The sequence below is a fragment of the Conger conger genome, chromosome 18 (genome assembly GCF_963514075.1).
Source record: "Conger conger chromosome 18, fConCon1.1, whole genome shotgun sequence".
In the NCBI taxonomy this organism is placed as follows: domain Eukaryota; kingdom Metazoa; phylum Chordata; class Actinopteri; order Anguilliformes; family Congridae; genus Conger; species Conger conger.
In genome coordinates, this window is record NC_083777.1 from 23,718,314 (window position 1) to 23,740,133 (window position 21,820).

The 21,820-nt window shown below is 43.8% G+C and overlaps 3 protein-coding genes across 3 annotated transcripts; 2 read left to right on the forward strand and 1 right to left on the reverse strand.

Annotated features, from left to right (window-relative positions):
* yipf3 (Yip1 domain family, member 3) lies at window positions 1-7,966 on the reverse strand. The gene is made up of 9 exons (XM_061228099.1): window positions 7,702-7,966; window positions 6,181-6,390; window positions 5,489-5,595; window positions 4,723-4,768; window positions 3,890-3,982; window positions 2,998-3,129; window positions 2,614-2,727; window positions 1,807-1,930; window positions 1-1,373 (listed from the first exon to the last, which is right to left on the reverse strand). Exons 1-9 carry the CDS (start codon window positions 7,771-7,773, stop codon window positions 1,243-1,245), a joined length of 1,029 nt encoding a protein of 342 aa, XP_061084083.1. The 5' UTR covers window positions 7,774-7,966; the 3' UTR covers window positions 1-1,242.
* A 200-nt stretch (window positions 7,967-8,166) lies between these two features.
* Window positions 8,167-11,602, forward strand: polr1c (RNA polymerase I and III subunit C). The gene is made up of 9 exons (XM_061228477.1): window positions 8,167-8,283; window positions 8,611-8,682; window positions 8,791-8,898; window positions 9,049-9,181; window positions 9,303-9,425; window positions 9,745-9,897; window positions 10,222-10,371; window positions 10,615-10,731; window positions 10,970-11,602. The coding sequence occupies exons 1-9, from the start codon at window positions 8,212-8,214 to the stop codon at window positions 11,086-11,088; spliced, it is 1,047 nt and encodes a 348-aa protein (XP_061084461.1). The 5' UTR covers window positions 8,167-8,211; the 3' UTR covers window positions 11,089-11,602.
* Window positions 11,603-12,093: 491 nt separating this feature from the next.
* fbxo28 (F-box protein 28) lies at window positions 12,094-21,157 on the forward strand. Its single transcript, XM_061228828.1, has 5 exons — window positions 12,094-12,286; window positions 13,786-13,895; window positions 15,797-15,935; window positions 17,459-17,654; window positions 18,000-21,157. Exons 1-5 carry the CDS (start codon window positions 12,098-12,100, stop codon window positions 18,461-18,463), a joined length of 1,098 nt encoding a protein of 365 aa, XP_061084812.1. The 5' UTR covers window positions 12,094-12,097; the 3' UTR covers window positions 18,464-21,157.
* Window positions 21,158-21,820: the final 663 nt, after the last annotated feature.

Below are 21,820 nucleotides of genomic sequence, written 5' to 3' on the forward strand. Positions count from 1 at the left end.
TTCTTTAAACATTAGTTTTATTTTCTGTACAATAACTCTATATGTACACGTGAAAGAAAAATGAAGATAATGATAAAAAGACTTTACTAAACCTTACTCCACAAGAACATCTGAACTGACCATGGGAATACAACATCCAATTTGACAGAATTACTTAAGGAAGTCAGAAATAAAAGCTTCAATGCTTTCCAAAATCATTTTACATTTTTTTATATAAACCTAAGTTACATTGGTTTGTGGTGATACATGAACAATTGCATACTTCCTTGGTGGGTAGGGGGAGAAATTCTCACTTGGATAATAGTGATAGCAAATCTTCAGTTCAAACAAAGACATATTTTAAAATGGTGCACGTGTAATCTCATCAGGTTCCACCAGTACTTTAAAGAAAATTCCAGCCTTCTTTCAACAAATTTCCAGCCCTTCAACTATGTATTACTATAATAACATCTCTAATAAATAAGTGTTTTGTTTTCCAAAACAGACTTTTTGCAACATTTCAGATATCTCCAGAAAATGGACAAAACACACACACACACACACACACACACATAGACCTTTGAATGCCTCTTACAAGGCAAAGGTGACTACGGAGTGCTGAACTGTTCTTTTTCTTGCATTCAGGAACCAAAAGGACTATGGCACCATCAGCAAACATTAGGTATAGTATATGTTTAGAGTTCTTAGGAAACCTTTGGGATTAAGTAGGAATGAATGTTGACACACAAGGAACATTAAATCTTCCAAAACACAGATTTATGCTTTATGCTGTGTCTGGAAAATATTTCTGACAAGTAGCGTTCCCCTTTTACAGGAGCTGTTGCTGCCAGCTTAGTGAAGGAACAATCTTTTTTGTTATCACTTTTGTAAGGCCTTCGGACGAGATCACTGAAAAATCTTTTTAGCTGTTGGGGTTATTGGCAGTTACCAACATTTACCCCTCGCGTTAGCTTACGTGAACATTTTGCATTTGCTTTCCCGGTATAAAGTATTGAGAAGTAACAGGGAGTTATCTTCAAACTCGAAACACAAAAACATTTACCAATGTTCACCAATGTGTACTTGCATGACAGTTAACTGAAAGATGTTCCCCAAATCCCTGAAAGAAATGAGTGATGCTCAGCCTCTCCTTCAGACCAAGAACAAACATATAACCTTCATTCAGTTTCCCCCCCCCACCAATTCCTTTAAAAGGGACCAGCATTTTGATGCACTAAGCCCGAAAGATGAACGGGCACCGCATCACTGTACCAACAGGGAAATGCCAAGTGACTTCACTGTGGCATTGACAAGAGCGACGGCCACCTCAGGCACGTCTCTGGGGACTCTCTGGATGGGGGGAACGTTGGGTCCCTCCAGGGTGTCCAGCAGACCTGCAGGAAAACAAATAAAACGTGTCATAACCTGACGCTTAATGTACCACCCTTCCAATCTCATATCCAAAATGAAGACCAAATGAAATCACTTAATATAGCGTTTCATTCATACTTTAGAGAAAATCATCTGAGCTTCTGAAGAAACTTAAGTAATTAGTACATGCTTAAATTAGACCAGGGGTCTTAAACTCAATTACCGGAGATACAGTGTCAGCTTTTTTTTGCTTGCATTATCTTGCTTAATTGCAACTTACTTTATCAGTTAGTGAATTTTGATTCAAGACGTTCATTCGGTGAATCGTATAATTATATGGAGCTGATCAAACCAGCCGATGCTGCAGCTCCCCAGCGGGGGCGCCGGGAGAGGCCGAGCTGGCGGTAAGTAATGACCGCGTCGTGAACGCAGGTGATGTCGGGGGGGGGGTCCTACCTTCCACGATCTTGTGGTAGGCGAAGTGCAGGTAGAGCAGGAAGAGCATGTGCAGGGCCGCCAGAGTGCCGCAGAGGATGAGGCGCGGGGTCTGTCCCACGGTGCGGGAGATCAGAGCCGCCACCTGAGGGGGCACGAGGGACGGGCCCGCGTTAACAAACCCAAATTTATTTCCTCCCGACTCGGGAACGCCCGACGGGATTCCGAAGACCGGCCCGTTTGCGCGGGGGTCATCCATCACCCCGGGCATAATGCGGAGAGGGCAGCACTGTGTAGGTGGAGTACACTTCATCTGCAGCTGCTGCAGGCAGACTGCAGGAGCACACTGGAGCAGGAGCGAGCCAGGGGAGCGTGCTCTTTCTGCCGCTCGGTACCGTAACGGCCTTCACTGTGCTGATGTCATACACTGAGCCATATAGGACAGAGGTCTAACGACCTGTAACTGAAACTAGGGCTGCACGATATGAGGACGATATGCGATAACGTTGTTGAATACTGCAACGATACGACTTGCGTGCAGCTCTTATGTCTTTCCGCTTTAGGTACACTGCTAACGTAGAGCCCCAGATAATGTATAACCTATTAACTGGATTTCCAACATGCTTCTATTGAACAAATTGCATATGAACAGCCGATCAATTTAACAGAACATCTATTTTAATGAACACTATTTGTTGCAGTTCAAGCAGTCTTCTGCAATGTGTTTTATTGTGCATGTTCACATGTGGATGACTATAAATATAGGACACATCGTGCAGCCCTAGCTGAAACTAGGTTATCCTGAATGATTGCAGATCCCAGCCTCACCATTCGCAGAGTGGAGAGTCCTCCAATCACCAGCCACAGGATGTAGAAGAGAGAGTGGAAGTGGACGTTGTAGGTGACCAGCAGAACCACGCAGTGGCCGAAGAGACCATAACCCTGAGGTGAGAAAAAAATATTTTAAAAAACAGCTAAGGAACATCCAACAGGAAGATCATACATTTACAGTGAGACATTCTAGCCAAGGTCAAACAGTGTATAGCCAGAATGAGGATAACGATATAATAAATGTATATATTGCTTCTCATTTGCGGTGGCAAATCTCGGAGCAGGTTAATAGGAGGATAGGGGAAACTGTAATTGGGCACACGAGCTGCCGCAGGTCTACAACATAACACCTGCATCTGTGATGAAAGTACAGGTACAAACCAGGAGAGACAGCATCTGCAGCATGGTGATCTGAGCGTTGCACAGGTACGCTAGGAAGTAGATGAAGGACGAGACTCCCAGCCAGTAGCCGAAGCAGGTCCCTATGGCTGTACCCATCAAGGTACCCTCTCTCTGATGGGGAAACGTAAACCATGAATCCAGATGAGAAATACTGCTCAAACTGCCACCCTGGTAAACTTGTCTACTGTGTGAATTCAGGTTGTGAAAATTATACCGAGGATAGCTTTGGGCAAACCGTTAAGATTTTTTAATTTTGTATTTTTTTTTAGGATGACCCCCTAACAAGAGAAAAGGAGACAAGTCTAATTATAAATACATTTTATTTATAGTAACAAGTGTGAAATGCCACCAAGTAATTACCTTAAACTGTGTCAGCTCCACAGAACAAATGACTGAAATGCAGCAATTAGGTCACCTGGGACTGGGAATCTGGGACAATTCTGAAGGAGCACATCTCGCTTTATCTTGGTAGATATATTGTCTTCTGGATGTATTTGTACTATCAAGGATATAAAGGTAATCCTTTTTGCCTCTGTGGAAATATCTAGATAGTGTGTGTTGTGTGTGTGTGTACACACTGCTGGATAATATGAACTAGGAATCTTACAATCACAGTGTCGGAGGTTTGTGTGTGTGTGTGTGTGTGTGTGTGTGTGTGTGTGTGTACTGCTGGATTATATGTACTGGGAACTCTTACAATCACAGTGTCGGAGGTTTTGTGTGTGTGTGTGTGTGTGTGTGTGTGTGTTGTGTGTGTTGTGTGTGTACTGCTGGATCATATGTACTGGGAACTCTTACAATCACAGTGTCAGAGAGGTGTGTGTGTGTGTTGTCTGTGTACTGCTGGATCATATGTATTGGGAACTCTTACAATCACAGTGTCGGAGGTCTTCATCCCATGCAGCAGAATGGCCACCATGGTGAACACCAGCATCATCGGGCCGTAGAGCTCCCCAGCAATCTTCTGCAGGTTTGGAAGGGAGAAGTTTGAGTCTTATGTGCAAATTCATACTAATGTTTCAATCACGCTTTCTACTCGGGTCCTTCCGTCAATGTACAGCAGGGCTTCCCAAAATGTGTGTGTCGCGGGAGAATCGAGGGGGTGCGTGAGATGTGTATGGAAAAACACATACTGCATTGTTCCTCGCCATAGACATTTAACATTAGATAGACAGACACTACTTTGAATAAAAGCTATTATATTGTATAATATGAATTCATTTTGTGAAACTTTTTATGAAAGGTTGGCAACTGAAAATTGTATCCCGGGGCTTCCGAAAACCAACTCAATATGACTAATGTGGTAATGTGATTGATATGACCATATGAATATGTTAGTGTCCTTCAGTTTAAGAACAGAGCAGACGTTTGGATAGTGAAATGGGTCCATTTCCCCATTAATTTGTGGCTACCAAACAATTCTGTTCAGTTTCTATCCCAGTTATTATAATTGATGAGCAAATCAATTTCTGAATATATCAAGTATTATTACTATTATTAAATTGCTATCGTACTGCATTTCATACCCTGTAAAATACATCATAGATTTCAGTTTCCACAGTGAAATGCATTGAAGTAATATTTTTTCCAGAAACATTTTACTGAATATTAAGGAAAAGGGGCTGATGTGCACAGACATTGACCTTGCCTGACTTCTGCCGTTAAAAACTGTCACACATCAGTTGAGGTAGCCAAGCTTCTCACCTGTGGAAAGTTGATCATTCGGACAGGAATCATTGACTCCATCAACCTTGTGGTGGAAAGAAAGGGCCCATATTAGTGAAAATATTATCCAGAAATGCACAACATCACACATATACCATGACAAAGTGCTTAAAGCAAATAAGCTGGGTTTTTTTTTCTTTTTTTCTTATTTAAGTGACGCATGATACGAAAATTTGGGGACAATTTCCTAAACATTTCCTGGCCATATTAGGCAATGTGGATATCTCTTGATTTTCACTTCTATTGATTTCTTGAACTTCAACCATGTTACACATTCATGTAAGCAGATCAGCACAGAAGTCATCTTATGAAGGAAAAATGTATGAAATTATATTTGTATAACAAAACGTTTATGTACAATTTGTTTCCCTTTGCTCATGAGGGTGCTGGAGCCATCTATATATCTATCTAATATACAACAAATACATTCCCTCTCTGCCATACAGTTGTCATATTGGCCACAACCTTAGCTTATCTGTGGAGTTTGTTTTAAGCTCTTATTGGCCAATACAGAGATCATCCCAAAATGAATATGCAGCTCCAGTCCTATATTCTCACACAATGTACAATCTTTGATTGTTGTAGACACCCCTGGATGCTATGTTTGATCCAAACACAGAGGGGTTTAGAGAAAACCGAAACACCCATTCTGCTTTGAGAACACAGTAGGTCATTTTTAAAAACCATTTACCCCCCAAAAAAATATTTGCCACAAAAACCCCTGTTCACAAATACAACAGCTCACCTGTTCCTGACTTGAATGGGCTCCACATCAAAGTAGGGTCTAAGGATATCGATGTTGGCATACAGGTTGAAGGCCTTGGATGCCTGCTTTTTCCCTGCCTTCCACACCTAAAATGATGGACTCAGTTCACACCTTTGTCACACTGTTGTCACAGTGTTCTTTATTCGTCTTTCACATCCATGTTTTAAATTATTCTCGACACTAAATGACATTATATGGGCAATTTTCGTTACGTTTTACTGAAGTAAAACTGTTTCTTTTTCAGAATTATGGGCATTAGTATAATATCGCTTAAGGCATCCATTTTACAAGCTGATATATAATTGAGATAAATACCAATAGTGCATTTGCATAATCGATTTCTTAAATATGAACATAGTTTAAGCTACTGACTGGACAATGAAGTTTTAATGAACCTCAAAACAGATTGAGCTGAAATGAATTGAGCTGTCAGTCACTGTCTTGTCTTAACCAATGAAAACATGATGCTCTCAATAACAAACCACTTGAGTCGCTAATCGCATACGGTAGCTCTGTCCATTTGTAGTTGCACAAAGACTCATTCTCCAATCGTGCTCATTCTCGTTGAAGTCAAGAGCAGCTGCAAGTAGTAACTGAACTGGGGACCCTCAGACATTTCGTCCCCTGCACATCCTGTAACACAGTTTTCCCCAATTGCTTTGTGAGCTTACCTCATCTGCCACTTGCCGTCCCAACTGCCCTTTAATGCCCTTAATGCCAAGGAACTCCCCGTCCTCCCCAGTTTCCTCTTCCGTGGCTGCAGCCTCCTCTGCCACCTCCTCTTCCTCCTTCATGCGTTGGTGCATCTCGCCCATGTCCTCGAAGCTGGAGCCCGAGGTGTCGTCCATATTCTCCATGTCAATCACCGCAGAGCCACTGCCCTGAGGAGGGGGATGTGTCCAATGACATCATCAGTGACAAACACCAAACAGGTCTAAAAATGTACTATTCGGGGACCACGACAGGTTTAACCAGATTAGCCTTCCAAGCAGTTAAAGGGTCTTCCCCAGCTTATCTACAAAAAATTCAGACCCTACACCCCTGCCAGACCTCTTCGTTCAGCCTCCACAGGCCGCTTGGCACCTCACCCTCTCCGAACCTCCACATCACGCTCACGACTACTGTCTGTTCTGGCTCCACGGTGGTGGAACGAACTCCCCGTTGAGGTCAGAACTGTAGAATCTCTCCCCACCTTCAAGCGCAAGCTGAAGACACACCTCTTCAAGCAGCACCTCTCCCCATCCCTCCCTACCTCCCTGTGAACCTTAATTGTCTCTGTGACTTGCTTTGTGTATCGGTATTTTTAGTTAGCTAGGTAAGCAGTGTTTGGATAGTTAACTTTGGTCACTTTTGCTCTGTTTGTTTGTGTCTTTGTTCTCAAAAAAAAAAAAAAAAAAAAGGCCCTCGTCCTTATCTTTGTTGTACAGGTAGCAGTTGAAATTGTACTTCCCTCTAGGGTCTTTCAGCGAACTTATCCCTGGTTATGGGTATGCACTTTGTTGTACGGCGCTCTGGATAAGAGCGTCTGCCAAATGCCAATAATGTAATGTAATGTAATGTCCCAAAAAGAACCGTTTTCAGAGTTGAGGATTTCGCAAATGATTAGTAGAAGTATTGGTCTATTACAACTTCTTAAAACTCACATGCCTCAAGAAAGATATGTGAGGCTATGCATTCTGAGGGTTTGTACCCGACACTAACTTGCGTTACATACATAAACATTTAAGGGCTGTTTAAAAAATGTTCATAGTTGCAATCACTGGTATTCTCACTTGATATAATCTGCTGATTCCTGCTAAAATAGAGACTAGCAAAACATACACATGAAAACACTACCCTGAATGTAGCATAAATAACAGAATGGCGTCAGTCATAACGCGACCAAATATCAGCACGTGAATTTGTCATACAGCATAGAAAGAAGTTAAATATTCTGCCAAATCATTCAACATGTTTACAAATCACACAGACGATGATAACCACCACTAGTCTTCCAATGTACACACAGCTGTTAGCTTATATAGCTGGCGAGCTAGCTGTATTTATTCTAACATTGCTGCCTGGCTCATATTTTCGCCGCCGCCCTAAGACAACAGGGCAAAGTATTTACATAAAAAATAGTTGTACAGTCGTAATCCTTCACTGTGTGTTTACCCAGTTTCAGTAACCAGTTGAATAACAGCTTGCGCTACCTGGATCAGGTTGTCATCAAATCCTCCCCATGCTTCCGTGTTCGTGTTTTTGTTTCCTTCGGGTACCGACATCGTACCAGTGATGTTTTTCTTTGAATGTAGAAACTTATTGAAAACAGTTCAATTTTGATCAAGCATACACATAACTTAACAGTTACTCACAACAAGACTATTTACTAATCTGTATCTCCTTGTCTAAATCGGCCAGTTTCGAACTCTAAAGGAGACGCTAGCTTGATAGCGCTCTGTTCCTGCTAAGCGAGAAGTACTCGTCTTGGATTGGATGAGAGACGTGAATTCCTGTAAAATCTCGCGCGATTACATGAAACGTTTATTTTTGTTGTTCGATCAAATCTAAAACTGATGCACTGTAATTTAATGCCATGTTGTGGTATTGGACTTAAGTTAGTGAATTTGTTCATATTTTATTATTTAAAAGATAAGCTAAATGCTGTTTCTGCGAGTTTAGGTGGAAATGACGTCATAGCAGGAAGTCAATATTGTTCTCATATGGCGGCACCCATGAGCAACGTGGAAGAAATTCGAAATAGAGTGATTTTGGGCGAATTTGGAGTCAGAAATGTAAGTAAAAGTGACATGGATTGTCAATAACTAGTATTGAGTTGTATCAATGGCGATTAATATTATACGATCAGAATGATATGTTTAAGTTTATGGATAAAGGCGGGTTACATGTCACTGGTGTGGGGACTTTATCTGGGTAATTTAAGATAAACGACAAATATTCGTTGTATTTTCAGGCCTGCTAGATAAGTCCTCAATGTGTGTCAAAATTATGCGCGCATATTTATAAACTGTGCTCGTCATTTGTGTCTGTAGAACGAAAAGTGTTTTATGTCGTTTACAATTGTCTCATGAGCTTTGAAATCTGGCATGCTGTCTTTTCAGGTTCACACCACTGACTACCCTGGAAATTATCCCGGTTATGATGATACTTGGAACCAGAAGAAATTTGAGCAGGTAAATTACTGAACGGATTTGGAACAGTTTGTGGAATTACAAATGTGTCGTAATGTGGGTTATTCAATGCTGCGGCTATGTCATGTTATTTTTTGACTCCACTTTCAGAATTTCAGAATTGACATAATGCAGATGGATGAAAGTACCCTAGAGTTTGACATGGTGGGGATAGATGCTGCCATAGCCAATGCCTTTCGACGGATATTACTAGCTGAGGTAATGTTCAACAGTGGAGGTCCTATACTGATGTATGACTAATGTGGTATCTCCGTATAAAATGATACTGGATAGAGAGCATTATGCTGTGGCAGCCAAAACCTGCAAATGCACAGTGATTGTGAATAACGTTGTTCCTATCTTGTTCAGGTACCCACCATGGCAGTGGAGAAGGTGTTTATCTACAACAACACTTCAATCGTTCAAGATGAGATTCTTGCCCACAGACTGGGTTTGATTCCCATTAAAGCTGATCCACGCCTGTTTGAGTACCGCAATGCAGGTAAGCATACATACAAGCCAGAGGACGAGTGGGTTTCCACAAGCCTTGAGAGGTATTGCTCACTATTGCTCACGAGTGTCACTGACATTATTTGCATGATTTTATTTTTGATGATTCCCAGGAGACGAGGAGGAAGGCACAGAAATTGACACAATTCAACTTCAGCTGAAGATAAAGTGCACGAGAAACCCTAGGGCCACAAAGGACTCTTCAGATCCTAGTGAACTGTATCTAAACCATATGGGTAGGTGTCCTCATGACAGCATCTCGTAGTAGTGTACTTGCTACATACTTGCATCCATTAAGTACAGGGATGTCACCCACGGTACTGAAGAATGGTTGTTTGGCTTTGGACAGGCCAGGCCACTACAGAAGCTACTTTCCGTTGTTGGAAATTATGCAACAGAACTTGAAGGTTCAATCTTGGTGTGATAACTGAATGCATCTGAGCACAAATGAGATACTGCACTTCTATTGATTTGTCTTTGTGTGGTATTACACTTCATAACCATATTTTCACTTTTATACATTTTGTCAAACAACCAATTTTCTGTTTCTTTCAGTATACTCCAGGGACATGAAGTGGGTGCCTATTGGTAATCAAGCTGACGTTTTTGCAGACGCCAACATTGGCCCAGTCCACGGCGATATCCTCCTGGCACAGTTGCGGCCAGGACAAGAGCTGGATATTGTCATGCACTGTGTGAAGGGCATTGGTGAGGCCTGGGTTGGAATGTATTCTACAGCTGGGATGTACAGTATCTGTTTAAATTTAAATTTCCATACTTGTCTTGAATTATGTGAGTAATTGCGACATTTCTCCCAAGTTCTGGAAATATCTCAAGGGCTTTAACAAATCAATCTATTTTGAGTTTGAAAGCAAACTTGCTCGAAATTAGTCCAATGACTGGCACTACATGACAGCAGGAAGTTCTAAAACGGTTCATGAATTCCCTCAATGCTCCTGCCAGAGATTTGTTACAGTGATATTGGAGCTCTCGCTTGCTTTTCTGATGGCCCTCTGGGGCTTCGTTTTCCAGGTAAAGATCACGCCAAGTTCTCCCCAGTTGCCACGGCCAGTTACCGGCTCCTCCCCGAGATCAGCCTGCTGGAGCCTGTCGAGGGAGAGAAGGCGGAGCGGCTGAAACGCTGCTTCTCCCCCGGGGTCATTGGGGTGGAGGACTGTGGCGGTAAGACTGAACGCAATGCATTATGGATCATTGTCCCATATCCATTAAGCTGGTTGGGGCAGGTTAAGGCGCTAGAACTGGGTGTTTGTCCTTTTTGTGTTTCACAACAGTGTGCTTACCGATAGTGTGTGCTTGTGTAATTAAGCCATTTTTATTTGTCTCTGGTCCCCAAATGACAGCAAATATGCGATGCTTATACTTTACTGTATTTACTCTTTTTCTCCACCTCTGTCTTTCACCCAGGAAAGCAGGTTGCCAAAGTAGTGAACAGTCGTATGGATACCTGCAGTCGTGAGGTCCTCCGGCACGACGACCTCAAGAATTTGGTGAAACTGGGAAGAGTCCGGGACCATTTCATCTGTACGTCCATAAACAAAGAAGAAAAATAAACAAAGTCTATCTTAACAAATTGTAGAAACCTGATTGAAAAATCTCAAATATGGAAATTTTGATAACTTGCCAATAAAAAAAGGAACCTGACACGCTCATCTTCAGATAATATCTGCTCAATGAATGTGGCTTGTTACTACTGCATAATGCTGTTTAACTTGTAATGTCCTATACACGGAGGTCTCACTCTGGTTGTTGTCTGCTGTAGTTTCAGTGGAGTCCACTGGGATCCTGGCCCCTGAAGTCTTGGTCAGCGAAGCCATCAAAGTCCTCATGTCCAAGTGTCAGAGATTTCTCACTGAACTGGACTCTGCAGAGATGGAGTGACCGTGAACGAGTGGGAGCACACCTTCGGCATGAGCAATGGTTTCCTAAAATGGAGATGACCCATAAAGATGAAGAACATCCTGGATTGTTCAACAATGTACAACAGTTTACTGTTAACATCCTGTCATTCTCACATTTTCCTTCTCCATCATCATGGTGAAATGATATCAAACATGTACATAATGTATTTACGTCGCCCTACATTTTTTGTAGTTGCTATTTTCATTTATTGTTAAATGATTGGAGAATGTTTTGTTTCTGACACAGGGAATATATATTTGGTTTGCTTGCTATTAGCTGGACAATACTGTTAACCTATGATTGTAATGAAGTGACACTTGAGGATCCCTTTTGTAGTAAAAAAAAAAAAAAAAAAGGCAGGAATAATACAATGTACATTTGATGTTATGCGCTGTATTAAACAAGCTTTGCAAATTGACTACTTGTACTAATCATGTAATGTTGCTCAATTAAGATTAGTCCTGTACTCATAATTAAATCATTTTGGGATTAAGTACTCGATTGAATTTTTCATTGTTCCATGAAATTGTGCCGGTATTTACTGGTTTTCATACTACATTTGCCTTCAAGTCCTTCAAGCTGCATTCATGTTGTTGTTTTTTAATGCCATGTCATATTGTCATAAAACATGAGCTGAATGAATTTTGCACAATTTCCTTTTGCAATTAAAATAATTGTTCAGCTGACAATGACAACACACATTAACATAGCACATTAATATGTCCTATGGGGTGGTCTGTATTCTAGAAATCTGGCTACTCAATCAATTTTGACGTATATATGGCTTTGAACGTGTGTATCAAATATGAATTTAAGTAAATGCATGTGTGGCTCGTTGGCTACGTCTGACTGTCATTAATAATTTTGCCATTTAAAAAAATGGATGCCCGAATGTTCCTGCAATGCATTTCTACTGCGCTCCGAGGGCACTTCCTCTTTCAATTTGCCCTCAATAAACGTCACTTCCCTGATTCCTTAGGAAACGAAGATGGCGGCTGTAGAAGAGCGAGTGGAGAGGGGTACCGGAGCGCTAGATTCCGATTCTGTTTCACCCAGATTATCCACTCCTCCACCGGATCAACCCCACCAGAACAACCCACTCTTGGGACTTCCCATCGTGGCGATCGAGACCATTCTGAATTTTTTGTCTTACGACGAAATCAGTCTGCTGCGCTTGGTGAGACGGAACAAAAACAAACCTCTAATTTCCAATGCGGGAGCGAGAAAGGGATAGTTGCGTGGTGCTTCTGCTCCCCCTCACTGCTCACCGATGTTAGCTTGTTAGCCGGTAGATTTAAAGCTGTGTTTTGGTGATGCCCTCTGTGCTCATGACAATATGCATCCTCTACCATCAAGCCTGCAATTCCCATTGCATTTAAAATAATGATGTTTAATTAGTTGCCCAGCGTTGGCAAGTTCGCTAGTTTGATCGCTGTGATCTCATATAGCCACCACAAACCAGCTACGCCCGTGAATATTAAACAAAGTAGCTAGCTAACATGGTATACTTGCGCTGTTGTTGGCTGTGTGGCGAAAAGGGTCGTTTTTAGAAACTGTTAATCTGTAAGATAAATGGCCTGGTCGCTAATTTTGCCATTTGCTTGCTAGGACGTTGTTTGTCTTCTGGGTGGACTGGTAGAGCAACTTGTGATCTCATCCCATGCAATGGCATTGAGTTGCTACTACACATTCAGTGTAGTTAGCTAACAGCCACTTTGTTAGGTAGCTTTGTAGGTAGTTGTACAGCTGCATTATTAGTAGCTAGCATTTTGACGTGATAAATACTAACTTATCCAGTATAGGATATCGAGCTGCCTACCCAGTCAAGATCAGGTAACACAGGGGGTTGTAGCCTATGGTCTGAATGCTTTTGTGAAATGCTCGATGAAGTTATACTTATCGTCCTTACTGTGCAATTTAAAATGGCTGAATGGGCAGTTGGATAACCACAATTCTGGGAAATTTTAGGATTTACTGCGATGTCGTGTTGGCAGTTGGCAAAATGAAGCAGTTGATAAAAGTAATATGGCTCATTTGCTAATATTTATACTAAAAAAACTGTCCAGAATTTAAAGCTTTACATAACTTTTTGGTGATGGTGCCTCATGCATCAGATTCATTTAATTATCCCTACAGTGGAAGTTTCCCTGGTGCCCGTTTTTCTGTGCACCCAAGGTTATCCAAAACAAGATTCCTTTTTTTTTCAGCTGAGGTCTTGTAACCCAAGCAGCCAGTCTAAATGCAGCCAGTGTGCAGGACGGGGAGGGGCGGGGTTATACCCAAGGCAGCTGTCTAACGCCTCTGTACCCGTCACAACCTCACCCTCCAGTTGTACCCCCCCCACCCGACTGGTACCCTCCATACACTGTGTACTTGTTGGTGTGCGATAATCTTTTCACGGGAAGAAGCAAGAAAAGGTCCAAACAGAAGTTTGGGGGTCTGGGCATGTAAATTTTGTGTCAGTATTGAATAGTTACTCATGAGATACACAAATGTCAATATCAGAAATTATCTATTGTAATCACCTATCGATGTACGATATTACATTACATTTGTAATAATTTAATTATTGTAGTTGATCCTTAGTTTAGAGGAGGCCTCCAGCTAACTGTTGGGGGTTGCAATTAAGCGGAATGCAAAGGTTAACCCGGACCTTGTGCGATTGTGCCTTTTCAGGTGTGCAAGCGGATGGACATGATCTGCCAACGCATGCTAAACCAGGGCTTCCTCAGGGTCGAGCGCTACCACAGCCTGTGTCAGAAGCAGGTGAAAGCCCAGCTGCCAAGGTAAATACCTGAGGGGCGTCATGTCATGGCTCCAGAGTACTGTAATTTAGTGCGAAGGGAGTACTGTAATCTATCAGGATTTTACGAGCTCCTTGAGCCCCTGAGCATTAATGTCTTGACTTGGTGTTTCAGTGGAATCAAGTGTGTCTTATTGTTCAATTGCAAAGCATGTATTAACACCAGATGTCAGTGTTGTAGGTGTGGTTTTGGCCAATATGCTTTTAGTTTTAGGACACAAGCTAACATTCATTCCCCTGGTATGGTCACATCTTTATGTAATGTTCCATCTTATGAGTTTTTCCAGTAGACAAGGCCAGATTTGTGGGATCACTTAACCTGGACGGTGGTTTAATGTTTCACAGACCAGTGCTGTAAAGGTTATTTACTTGGACTGTGCTTGAAACCTGCGTCTTAACTTTTACTTGGGCTTGCAATCAAATACTTGGCTCGCGTCTGAAAACGCAAAGTCAGTTTTAAGAACCCTTTGCTTATAATGTGGCCTTTAGAAGTGCCCCGGGTGCTCTTTGGCCGAGCTGACAGTTGGATAAAACAGGCCGGCAGCTGGCCGCCTCACACAAGAGGAACCCCTGCAGAGGGTGAGCGCGGCAACGGTGCCCGTGACTGATGCGTCGTGGCAGATGTGTCGGGAGATTTGCGCGGTGTTTAGCTGAACGGAAACGCGGTGCCCAAGCCGCGTAAACGGAGCTGGCTTGTGTTCCCTCCTAGCGGTAATCTCAGAGGAGCGCGGTGAGCGCGACGGGCTGCGCCGCGGGTAATTAAAGGAGGAAATGTATCACTGTTCCCCTGGCTGACACGGGAGAATGGCGCTGCGGCTTTGCAGCGAGAATGAATATTTCACGAGAGTCGATTCGCAAATAATTTAATGAGCCTAGCCCAGTTATGTCACCGCGGATTGCGGTTGTGCGCGAGGCCCTCCGTCCTGGCCTATTGCGCCATGACTGAGACCATCCCCTGTAGAGGGATCCCTGTTGAAACGCAGTTTGTTGAATAATCCAGATCAATGCTGTCCTAATGTTGCAAGCCCGTCCACATCATTATAGTCTGTGTCTGCACTGATTTTGTGTAACACTCCCCATTACTCTGGTGTCCTATTCTCTTGAGTGACCAATGTCCTGTCCAGTCAGGCCTGACACTTCTCACACTGGCAGGGTATTTTATTTTATATTGAGTGCATGTTTGAAAGAAACTGCTTAGTCTAATCCCGGTGTAGCCACAATAAGATCCGGGCAGCCATTGAGCCCTTGAGCAAGGCCCTTAACCCTGCATTGCTCCAGGGGAGGATTGTCTCCTGCTTAGTCTAATTAACTGTGCGTCGCTCTGGATAAGAGCCATTAATGTAATGTAATGTAATGTAATGTAAAAACAGGAAGGTCTTCCGAATTTGATGAAAATTATGCTTATTTACAGGAACGGCAGTTCTACAGAAATGCATGAAACATTCCGAGCCTTGATCAGGAATGCGCGATACACATTATAGGATGCACCCATCAGTCAGGGCGCCACGTCCTGGCCATCCTGCTGTGACTGAATTAGCATGTCAGTTGACTCAAGTAGCTCCTGATCTGCCACTCCCGACTGCTATTCTACCATGGTACCAACTGATTATAAGACAGATAAGATCCAGGGAATGTGTGGCCAGCAGAGGCACCAGAGACCGGTTTCTTTCCGGAAAAGCAGCATTTTAATTCTAAGATAAGGTGTCTGATGACATATTTCAGTAGCACGCTGTTTTGCACAGAGCTGATTTTGATTTATTTATAGGAAGAGCACATGGTGTGTGTGGTGGGCTAAGAGTCCCATCTCCATGTCCTCGGGGATGGGCCGCCCCATTGGGTGAGTTGTGTTCACCGCTGACCACTGATGCGTCTCCTCCTTGGCAGGCGGGAGTCGGAGCGGAGGAACCACTCGCTGGCTCGTCACGCGGACATCCTGGCTGCCGTGGAAACGCGCCTCTCCCTGCTCAACATGACTTTTATGAAATACGTCGACTCCAACCTGTGCTGCTTCATCCCGGGCAAGGTAGGGCTGCGGGCCTGCGCGTGTGCGCTTCCTGTCTGCAGTGAGTGCTTCCTGTCTGCTGTGGGCTTTACCCAAGCTTTATGCAAACAGGAACTCAGAAATGGAGGCAGTCACTCCTGTTTCTATCACCGCTGGTCTAAGGTTTGATCTCTGTTGGAGGACCACCATTTTTCCCCATTTTAACTGACAGGCAGTGCCTTTTGTGCCCGTTTTGTCTCTGTGTAGGTAAGCCACATACAGTACAGTAGGCTAATGAAAAAATATCGGTCTTGCTCTACATCAGAAGCTATAAACTCATGTACTGTATCTTATTTATGACAAGTTTTGTTTTTATATATTTGTTTTTGGAGAGCCACTGCTGTCATTCCATGATTGATCTGTTTATTTGACGGGCTGCATACATCCCCCTCCTGGTTCCTACCCTTTAAATATCGACGTGCTGTATTGACTCATAAACCCTGTCATAAGGAGCTTAAAATGCCACCGTGGTCACAGCGAACCATCATTTTTGCTTGAAAGTAGAAGCCGGTTGATTCTGACATTTTATGACCCAAGCTCCCCAATCTGAGGACGGAGGTGATGTGTCTGCGCTTTAACCGAGCTGGCGGTCCGGCTCCCCGAGGGCTCTGCCGTATTGATCGGCTGGCTTGCTGCAGCAGGGGTTTCATTAGATCACAGATGCCGAATTGCTCTGTGCATTGGAATTCTTCATCTTCAGTGCTCTCGTTCGGCAGGATGAAATTGATTCAAGTCCTCACTGTTGCATCGCTGCGTAATATGGTTTTGGAGCAAGTTAATTAAGTGCAATGCAGGGAAAAAAAAAATTTCATCTGGATTTGAGTACTATGCTAAATAAACTGACATGCACACTATGTCCTGTAAATACATTTGACCGTATTTGTTCATTTTAAATGAGGCAAATGTGTTCTATTCAGTTTACTAATCATGTAAAACCATGTATTTGGCAAGTGAGCTTCATTTTACTATAATAGGAAAGTTTATATCTGATGGAATTAAGATTGTCATTTGTTTTCCGACCCGTCAGGCTGTGACCACAAGATGGCGCCGTGGTGCTAACGGTATCAGCCTTGAGAAACGGCAGCAAAACTATACACTCTTCCCATTCTGACTGAGAACCTTAAGTAATTTCCCCCGAAAGAAGTGAGTTTTTGCCTTATACATCGAAGTATACATCGAAGAGGCCGTTTTGTTCAAACCCTCGGTGCAGGTGCAGTTTCTTGTGATGTAAATAATTGTTTGCTTTGTCAGGATCATTATTCAGGGGGGACCCCCTGCTGTTTTTTCCCTTTCAGCCAGAATCCCAGGGAAAGGGTTCCGCATGAACCAGATGAAACTAGGCTGGGATGTGTTGGGAGCGAGAGGCCTCTCCGTTATTCTAGCCGCGCTGAGCGGCCCGTCGCGTGATCGGCGCCCGGGCGGCGGCGGGTTTTTTTTTTCTCGCCGCGCTGCTTTAGTGTAACGGCGGCGACCTTGTCTCCCTGCCGTGTTACCCCCCGCCTCAGGTGATCGACGAGATCTACCGCGTGCTGCGCTACGTGAACTCCACGCGCGCGCCGCAGAGGGCCCACGAGGTCCTGCAGGAGCTGAGGGACATTTCCTCCATGGCCATGGAGTACTTCGACGAGAAGATCGTCCCCATCCTCAAGAAGAAGCTCCCCGGGGCCGACCTCTCGGGACGCCTCATTGGCTCCACTCCAGGTGGGTGCCGCCCCCTCCCCCCTCACGTCCCGGGTATTCGGGGAAATCTCCGTTCAACATTGCCGCGGTCTCGTCACCTCAGGCGGCCTGTAGCATAGTGGTTAAGGTAAATGACTGGGACCCGCGGTGGTTCGATCCTCAGTATAGCCACAATAAGATCCACACAGCTGTTGGGCCCTTGAGCAAGGCCCTTAACCCTGCATTGCTCCAGGGGGGGATTGTCTCCTGCTTAGTCTAATCAACTGTCCGTCGCTCTGGATAAGAGCGTCTGCCAAATGGCAATAATGTAATGTTTCCTTTAACCTCACTTCTTCCTCTCACTCTCTCTCCTTTGTCGCCCCCTAGTGGCGGGCCCCTCCACCTCGCTGACCACCATGTCCCTGCTGGCCAAGAACACGCCGTCGCGCTCGGAGATGACCAAGGTGCAGCAGCAGGTGAAGGTGAACGGGGCGTCCATGACGGCGATGCGGCGGGAGATGTCGGAGGTGCGGGTGAAGCAGCTGGAGCAGCAGAAGCAGCTGCAGGACCAGGAGCAGAAGCTGCTGGAGCAGACGCAGGTGATCGGCGAGCAGAACGTCCGGCTGGCCGAACTGGAGCGCAAGCTGCGCGAACTGATGGACAGCGCCGTGGGGGGCGGGGCCGGCGGGGGCCCCACCACTGGCTCCTCCTCCTCTTCCTCCGCCGCCGCCGCCGCCAGCGCTGTGGTTTCGGCCGGGGGGGCGGTGGGCACCGACAGCCCCCCCAGAAAACGCACAAGGAAGAGTTCGGACTCTCCGCGTCAGTCCAAGCGTCTTCGCAGCAAGAAGTAGAGGGTCTCTCCTCTACCTTTCGTTTTTTTTTTTTTTTTGTTCTCTCTCTCTGTTGTTATGAAGCCCCACCCATGCCCTGTGATGTCGTCGTTTCCCCCCCCCCCCCTCTGTTTTGAATGCCATTGGGGGAGAGGATAAGGAAAGGGAGGAGGGGGAGGGGCTCCACATCAGCCTTTTCGCTTGTGTTGGGGTCACCGTCATTGCGTAATATCACTCCGACACCCACTTACACACGTTCCCCCCTCTTATACTTAAATATGCCCTGGCATGCAGTTGGGCTTGTTGGGACTCAGCAAGTGGGAAACACTAAGAGAGTGTGAGGCAAGGGCGACTGTGTTCACGAGAGAGGAAGCTAAAATGGCGTCACACACAAGGAGTCCTACACAGGCTGGGACACGCAATTAGCCAAAGAGAATCTTCTGTCTTGTCCATCCATGTAGCTGGCGCACTTCGATGTGGGCAATGCTCAGGTGGATGGGCAGCCTAGGGGTTAAAGGTGGCAACAAAAAAAATGAATTATCTTTAAGTGGCCACTGTCATGCCATGGTCAGGAGGCACTAGAAAAGCCACTCAGAAATGATCGTGTGTAAACGAAAAAAAAAAAAAAAAAAAAAAAAGATTTCACTCCCTGATCCACACCCCTAAAACCGCATTTATGTTTTTAAATGTGTGAAGCAATCAAAATGCATTCACTGGCACAATTTTTTTTTTTTTTTTTACATGTCATAGTATTGCTATCAGCCATGTATATAAACCCTCTTATTGCAGAGGACTGAATCCAGTGGATCTTGTGCAAATCAAATCTTTTGTGTTTTTGGCAGATAATTTCTTAATGATTTGTTATTATTTGAAGCAGGGAGGCGGGGTTGCCCAGTGCCTGTCTGAGCATGCTACTGTGCTAAACCTGCTACCTGCTGCTTAGACTCAAGTGTACATGTGTAGTACGTGAGCACCACCCTGTTTGGCAAGCTGTTGTTAAAGTACCCTCTTAATCCCTCATACCTAGCAGGAATGATTTTACTTTCTTAACCAGGGATTTGTTTTATTATTGGCTAGAACCTTTGCATTAAATTGTACTGGTTGTTGAAAAGGATTTATTTTTTAATAATGACTCCCCTATAAGCTGGGTATTATTTTTTTTTGTTTGTTCGTTGAGCCACTTTCCCGCACAGTAAATTGGCTTGTGACCATTGTATCATGCAGGTAACAGATGCTGACATGAAAACTGAGATGACGGGTTATATCAGTGGATGGACACCGGACCAATCAACCAGGTGTCAAATATTTCTAAAAACGAGTCTTTCCCCCAAGCTTTCTGTGGGTTCTTCCCCACAGAAATTCCGTTCGTGAAGGGAGGTCAGAAAAAAGGGGGGGGTGTTTGGTATTCATCTTCAGATGTGACATGGGCGTTAATTTAGCAGCATATTTGCTTGGAAAAGCCTGAATAAAGTTGGTAGCATGGTGTCCATTCCTCAAACGCTAGCGTGGAAGTGGCCAGACAAATTGTCTTTTCCTCCTAGATTCTTAAAGCATCTCGGAAGTGATATTAATTTTTTTTTTGTCTTGGGCTAGAACATGTCCAGTTAGAACAGTCTGTTGGAGCCCACACTCTCTAATTTCATTAAGGTGGTGTCTTTTGACCTGCTGCTTTGCCTTTAATGCAAACTTGTGAGTTTTTTTTTTTTTTTTTTTTTTTGTAGGACACAGACTGGAAACTTTTCTCCAGAATGGTCTGTCATTTTTCCATTTTGATAATAACAACGTGGTCTGACTCTTTCCTCATACACCATAAGAATAAATACATTTAGTTCTCTTGAGGTCTGTTTGAAATACAAAAGAAAATACCACCAAGTCCTTGGAAATATTCTCGTGTCACAATTGTAACATAATCAAAATATGCCAGAATCATGTACCTGCATACATGTGGTGAGCTTCTTATTACTGGAAGATCTAGTTACCACTGAACCAGTTTTCCTTCTGTCTTTATGACCCCTGATTTATATTACTAATAACAGTCGTAAGCTATTTGGTTTAACTTCATAAAAAGGTCAGAGTTTATTGCAGTTGAAAGGTTTCCTGACTGGAATATTGATTTCTAGTCAGATTTATGGTGTCTTTAAGTCTGTCGTGTTAACGACCTTTGTCCCGTGTAATCGAGATTATGTTGGAGAGGGGAAAATGTCCCAATAACCAGGGCAGATGGGAAGTATACCATCCAACAGGAAGTACGTCATCCCATGACAGTTTTCTGCCAAGGTTTTGGGAGGTGGCAGAATGCGAGGAGTTAAGTCACCATTTGATTTTGTAGAAAACTTTACAGATTTACTTCTCCATGAATAACCAGATGTATTTCACACACTTCTTTATTGCCTTGTAAGATATCTTGTGAAGTCATCATTAGAAGCATTTCATTAGCTAAGGATGACAAGCCGCACATGGTGAGAGAAACTCAAGACGGTTTCCCCTAAGAGTGAGGCATGCTGGGAATTGCAGTAAACCACGGAGACATGCAAAAGGTCTCACTCACGCATTAAGGTTAGCCTGGCCACTGTGGGCAGACACAGGAATATGTTAGCTTGTGGCTTCATGCGAGTCTCCTGTTTAGAAATTACTGTACTGTAATCTTTATGTATTTCAGAGTTCAGATTGTGGATTATTTCATGTATGTAAAACAAAAATAAACTAAATCTTGTACCCTGCCTGTTTCTGGTTAGCTTATTGCTCACATCATTAAAATGACAAACTTTCTAAACCTAGCATTAACTGGAGAATGCATTCTTGAAATATAATTGATTAATGTGTTTAGTTTAGTCCAGCAGGTGATGATTATTAACATTGATAACTCTTTTCCTTGTTTAATACTGAATAACTGACAAGGAATGACTCTGTTGTGGTCAAATGGTAAATGGTTGGCATTTATATAGCGCCTTTATCCAAAGCGCTGTACAATTGATGCTTCTCATTCACCCATTCATACACACATTGACACACCGACAGCGATTGGCTGCCATGCAAGGCACAGACCAGCTTGTCAGGAGCACTTGGGGGTTAGGTGTCTTGCTCAGGGACGCTTCGACACAGCCCGGGCGGGAGTTCGAACCCTCCGACTTCCAGACGACTGCTCTTACTGCCTGAGACATGTGGCGTAGAGTTAGAGTTACTGCATTGTCATGGTGATAAGTGATAAAGGTCCTGCAGTGAATTTACTAAGCTAACACATGGCTAAAGCCAACATGCAAATCCTGTTTCCTGAGTCCACAGAAGGGCATTAGTTTACTTTCTTAGCACCCGCCAACAGAACAGCCTAACCGAATAAGTTTATCTTTGAGCATTCAGATGAAGTGAACACAGTCAGGG

Coding starts and splice junctions, on each gene's coding strand:
- yipf3 (XM_061228099.1), bottom strand. CDS start 7,773: ATGTCGGTACCCGAAGGAAACAAAAACACGAACACGGAAGCATGGGGA. Junction 6,391..7,701: donor TTGATGACAACCTGATCCAG/GTAGCGCAAGCT, acceptor CCCCCTCCTCAG/GGCAGTGGCTCTGCGGTGAT. Junction 3,983..4,722: donor GAATGATCAACTTTCCACAG/GTGAGAAGCTTG, acceptor CCAAACCTGCAG/AAGATTGCTGGGGAGCTCTA.
- polr1c (XM_061228477.1), top strand. CDS start 8,212: ATGGCGGCACCCATGAGCAACGTGGAAGAAATTCGAAATAGAGTGATT. Junction 10,372..10,614: donor TGGGGTGGAGGACTGTGGCG/GTAAGACTGAAC, acceptor TCTTTCACCCAG/GAAAGCAGGTTGCCAAAGTA. Junction 10,732..10,969: donor AGTCCGGGACCATTTCATCT/GTACGTCCATAA, acceptor TGTCTGCTGTAG/TTTCAGTGGAGTCCACTGGG.
- fbxo28 (XM_061228828.1), top strand. CDS start 12,098: ATGGCGGCTGTAGAAGAGCGAGTGGAGAGGGGTACCGGAGCGCTAGAT. Junction 12,287..13,785: donor AAATCAGTCTGCTGCGCTTG/GTGAGACGGAAC, acceptor GTGCCTTTTCAG/GTGTGCAAGCGGATGGACAT. Junction 15,936..17,458: donor GCTGCTTCATCCCGGGCAAG/GTAGGGCTGCGG, acceptor CCCCCGCCTCAG/GTGATCGACGAGATCTACCG.